Source organism: Nicotiana tomentosiformis, chromosome 11, assembly GCF_000390325.3.
Source record: "Nicotiana tomentosiformis chromosome 11, ASM39032v3, whole genome shotgun sequence".
NCBI classification, from domain to species: domain Eukaryota; kingdom Viridiplantae; phylum Streptophyta; class Magnoliopsida; order Solanales; family Solanaceae; genus Nicotiana; species Nicotiana tomentosiformis.
In genome coordinates, this window is record NC_090822.1 from 35,757,482 (window position 1) to 35,762,903 (window position 5,422).

A 5,422-nucleotide genomic window follows, 5' to 3' on the forward strand; every position below is an offset into this window, starting at 1 on the left:
ATTTGAGAAGAAATAACTCTCCAAAAATCGCCTCTATAGAGTTTAGGGTTAAAAAATAGCGTAAAATGAGGTAAGTCCCGAAATTCGCACATTTTACCTAGCAGCAGATGTCGCAATTGCAAACTCTTGTATTCGCAATGCAAAGGCGAACAACTGGTCGCAATTGTAAACCAGTCTCTGAGCCCCCAACATTGCAAAAACGATAAATTAATTACAATTGCAAACCCTGGGGAGTCCACAAATGTGAAGCTTTCCCTAATTCCTTCATAGTCGCAAATGCAACAGAATCCTCGCAAAAGTGAAGACCTCCACCTACGCAAATGCGATCATAGCTTCGCAAAAGCGAAGCTGACCCAACCCTCTTTAGTGTTGCAAATGCGAGCTTGACGTTGCAATTGTAGTGCTCGCATTTGCGAACAGGTCCTCGCAAATGCGAGACCTGCAGACATTCCACACAAGTTGCTGCCTTTAGATGCCAAAACCAACCAAAATACATCTGAAATTCCCCTGAACCCCCCGGGATCCAATCCAGACATTCACACAAGTGTAATAACATGATACAAACTCGCTCACTAACTCAAATCATCAAAATAACATCGAATTGATCTTAAAACTTAAGATTTTCAAGTTCAAAATTCATTTTTCAAGTTTTCTCATAATGCACCGAAACGGACTTGGGTCACCCAGGACCCCAACCGAACATGCGTACAAGTCCAAAATATTATACGAACTTACCGGAATCGTCAAAATACCGATTCGAGGTCATTTACCAAAAACGTTGACCGTGGTCAACTTTAGCCACATTTAAAGTTAAAAATTATATTTTCTTCAAATTTTCACATATAAACTTTTCGAAAATAGACACGGATTACACACGCAAGTCATAAATCATCAAATTAGGCTAAGAAAAGTCTCAAAACACATTAAAAAGAACTAGTACTCAAAGCGACCTATCAGATCGTTACTAATTTACTATGCATATTTATTATGTGTTGCTCGAGAGAGAATACATATTTAGGCGGTTGTTGGGCAATATCAGTCCCTAGGTATATGAGAGATCAATATTGTAGGTTTAAAAGTGGGATAAGAGATAACAAAGCTTTGACGTGGTCAAAGTGAGTAGTGAAAAATTATTAGCTAGGGTAGTTCGAGAGAATAAATATAGTAAATTATTGTGATTGCTCGAGAATGAATTATGGTAAGTGAATTTCTCATGATTAGTAGAGTATAAATTGACAGAATTATAGGTAACATAGCGAAAAGGATTCTCATAATTGGTAAGATATTAATTCTAGGCCTCTTTAACCTTATCTGCGGCCCTTTGCACACTTAGTTGCTAATTTTATTGCATTTTCTTTATTTGCATTTAGTAGTTAAAAAACAATCAAAAAAACATTATTTGAATATTTTGAGAAGTTGATTTGCTTGTATTCTAGAGATGGATAAAGTTGTGATAGGTTAATATTTTGTGGGATTCAGCATCCGAACTTTAAATTGAATTATATTTGTATGACTTGCTAGTTTTTTTTGTCGGACATAGTTAGATGTGATCATCGACGTATTGTATGCTAGAGTGAACATTTAAATAGACAAAACCTTTTCAAAAGCCAACGGTTGTTCTCTTTAATTTAAAAAGGCAACGGTTGAGACCAGTACGAAGAAACACAATTCTTAAAATGAGTTTTCTTCTTTTCTTTTTACTTATTTAAATATCATTATTAAATAATACTTATATATTTATATATGTACCCCTAAACCTCAAATTCTGGATCCGCCTCTGCAAATAACTAAGTAATTAAATATATAAAGCAGGATGACAGCGTAAACACACAAAATAAAGGGAACAAGGGATATTACAATTAGTTTGGACGAAAGAATAAAATTTAAAAGAAAGTTATAGTAAGGAGCGGTACATATGTACATGAACTCTCAAATGAGCTAAGGCAGAGACATGTAGTAGTCCACTACGAATGCTAGCACAAAGAAAACAAGAGAAAAATGTTTGATCTTTGTAGCTGAAGAAGTTCCTGGATTTGCCCTTGACTGGTGCCTTCCCACATCAATCATTATCTCAAAACGACAAGAAGAAGAGTTGCCCCTGCCTGAAGAACTAGGAGATGGATCAATTGTTGTAATGACGGACAAATTGTGAAACCTTTCACACGACCCTTTCTGTTGATTCATAGTTTGATAATACATATTAAATGCATATGAAGCATTGCTCTTAACGTCAAGTCCACCACATGACGAACCATATCCAAGACTAGTGCAATCTGCATAGCTACAAGCATAATTTATACTTTCTGGCAAGCTCGGGTCCATAACATTTGCCTCAGGTGCCATTACACACCATTTTCTAGCCAAATATCGTACGCCTTTAGCCGACGTCAGACTTCGATTGTTACCTAAATCAAGTTGGTACTTAATGGCTCCATCAAAGGCAAAAACACCCCAATGGCGCTCGAAATTCCCCGGTTCAATGCTCTTGGCATCTTCATCCACGAGCCCGAAAATGTAAATGTCTGGTGGTGTAGGCCGTTTAGGTGTGCCTATACCACGACTAATTCGGTCTAGTAGACCTTGATTGAACTTTCTAGCATATTCAATGTTCGCGTTGGCATCACCATCAGTAGGCCAACCGATTTCTCCTACGATTATAGGCATCGAACCAAAACCATTTTTCTCGAGAGCCCAAACAAGGGTATCATAATTAGCTTCAAAAACATTGTTATACGTGATGGAACCGTCCACGACGGGAGAGGAAGAGCCAGAGAAGAAGGCGAAGTCAATTGGGAAATGAGGGTCAGCGTACAGGCTAAGGAAAGGATAGATGTTAATAGTGAGAGGACCCCCATTGTCACTTAGGAACTTAACAATTTTCATCATGAGATTATGAATGTCTGATCTGAAATTTCCACCTGAGGGGACTCCACTGTCTGTTTGGTACACATCTGCATTAATTGGAACAGTAATCTTGACTTGTCGTCCTAGGCCTGCTTTAATAAGAGCTGCTTGCACATTTTCTAAGGCCGGTAATGTTGTTTTAATGAATGTGTCTTTGTAGGCTTTCAGAAAAGGCTCATTTCCGACTGCCACATACCTGTGAGACAATCAAAATGTAATTTTGTATAAAATAAGAAGAAAGTAAACAATTTTCGTAATTGATTAATAAGTTTTGGTTTGGATCGACGATATTTTTCTTAATTTGATTTTAATACATGGAGAAGAAATACGACATAATTATGGTGATGTGAAAAAAACTTACTCCGTATTAGACTACTTTTGTTCGCTAAGAGAGTAAAATAGTAGTATTAATATACAAGTACCTAAAATTTATTTCTCAATTAAAATAAGGAAGACACAAAGTTAAGATATCACATCGTACAATTCAATTGACTACTAATATAAGTTATAATGGTCAGCGGGCTAGAACACCACCAAGAAAAAACAGGGAAACAATAGAATAATAAAGAATGCAAGACGGTGCAATTCGACTAATTGCGTACTATTCTTTTCTTCCTATTCCGAAAGAAATAAATAAAGTATAAGCAAATAAAGATATTTACACCTTATGGAAAAGAGTTGATGGACTATTATGAGCAAATGAAACAGAGTAACATACGACAGTAGAGTATTTGTGTTTTGAGAATATATATACAATCAGATTAATTAAAAAATGTAAATACTTATCAGATAAATCTATCTAATACACTTGATAAATAATATTGCAAGCAATACGTTGTAACATGTTAAATTATATTAATGAATAAAAAGTTCAATAGCTGTCAGTATTAGTATAACTTAAAGCTTATGTTAGTAATTACACACATAAATTTATAAATTACAAACATTCTGCTGGGTATAATAAGCGGGAAAATAGAAAGAAAAGCAAAATGATGACATCTAGAGTTTATATATATCCACACTGTTTTGCATGTAGAGTTTGATGACATCTTATATATCCACATGGCACAAAGAAAGCCATGCATCATCACCTAACGAGAAATCACCTTGAACAGATATTCCATACCTTAGTTTACAAGCAAGCTCATGTTTTTACTGAAAATTGCTTGTTTACGCATGACATTAATATTGAAGAATGAAGATAGGAACATAGGACAACATATTGAAGCTTACAATTTCAAAATATTTTTAAGGAAGACAAACTTAACTGCATAGCAATAATATATTAATTGATGTAGAGTTTGGGGAAGAAAAATGAGTAGGAAACCTGATATCGACGCCATTCTTGGAAATAAAGGAGGAAACATTCTGTTGCACCCATTCCTCAGCAGCACGAACAGTGCTGGCCAATGATGCTAACATGTCATTAGGTATTCCAACCATAACCTGAATACCTGATCTCCCTAGCGCCTTCAACGCTCCTGGATCCGCTTCGAACAATTTCACTTTGTTGAATCCGTTCTCTTTTAACAGCTTCACTACGATGTCTGGTGGTAGCGGATGAGATGCCCGCGTTCCCCAGTTCACGCCCATGCCCTCTGCTATTGACACTTTTTCGACGACTATTACGAACAAAATCCACAAGAAGAAGATGCTACGATGAAAGTGAAAATGTTCCATGATAGAAAATTGCTAATACAATTAAGACTATTGGTGGAGGGCTTTATATATGTTTGAAGTTGAAAGGGATTGTACGTAGTTAAAAGTAAGGGATCAGAACTTGGGGCAATTAGGAATCCTTAATAGAAATATAGCCGAGAAAGGAAGAGAGAGAAAGGATGTTCAAAGAAAGGAATGGAGTACGAATGCTGGTGACTCTCTTGCTAGGTTTCCTCTACTTGAGTTATATGGTGAAGAAATGCACCTGTCTTAGTTTCAGTCCTCAAATATTATTGCTTAATTAATTATGGATTACTTTAACTTATATACATGTCACTATAAGAAGTTTTTATTACCATAAGTTATATTTGCCTATTATAGCAACTAATTGTAACGACCCGACCGGTCGTTGTGTGTATTTGCGCCCGTTTCCTCTTTGATGCTTCACACATGTGTAATTTTGGCTTTATAACTTACGGGATTGATTGGTTTCGTTCCGGGAAGGTTTCGGGTTGATTTAGACGCTTTGGTTAATTCTTGGCTTAAAAGCCTAATTAGTTAGAAATGTTGACTAAAATTTGACTTTTGTAAAAACGACCCCGAAACGGTGTTTTAATGGCTCCGATAGTTTCGTATCGTGATTTTGGACTTGGACGTATATCCAAAGCCGAATTCGGAGGCCCATAGGTTGATTTGTACTATTTTGCCGAAAGTTGGCAATTTGAGGTTTAAAAGATTTTCCCAAGTTTAATCGTAAGTTCACTGATGTGTGGCTGGCTATAATTCCATATTTAGTACATCAATTACCTTGCATTTTATGTGCTTTAATGTTAAATTACACTTTCTTTGCGCGTAATGG

General features: G+C 36.1%; 1 protein-coding gene across 1 annotated transcript; it reads right to left on the reverse strand.

The window, feature by feature from the left end:
- Positions 1-1,863: 1,863 nt before the first annotated feature.
- LOC104110272 (glucan endo-1,3-beta-glucosidase 5-like) lies at positions 1,864-4,702 on the reverse strand. The gene is made up of 2 exons (XM_009619730.4): positions 4,232-4,702; positions 1,864-3,100 (listed from the first exon to the last, which is right to left on the reverse strand). The coding sequence occupies exons 1-2, from the start codon at positions 4,582-4,584 to the stop codon at positions 1,939-1,941; spliced, it is 1,515 nt and encodes a 504-aa protein (XP_009618025.1). The 5' UTR covers positions 4,585-4,702; the 3' UTR covers positions 1,864-1,938.
- Positions 4,703-5,422: the final 720 nt, after the last annotated feature.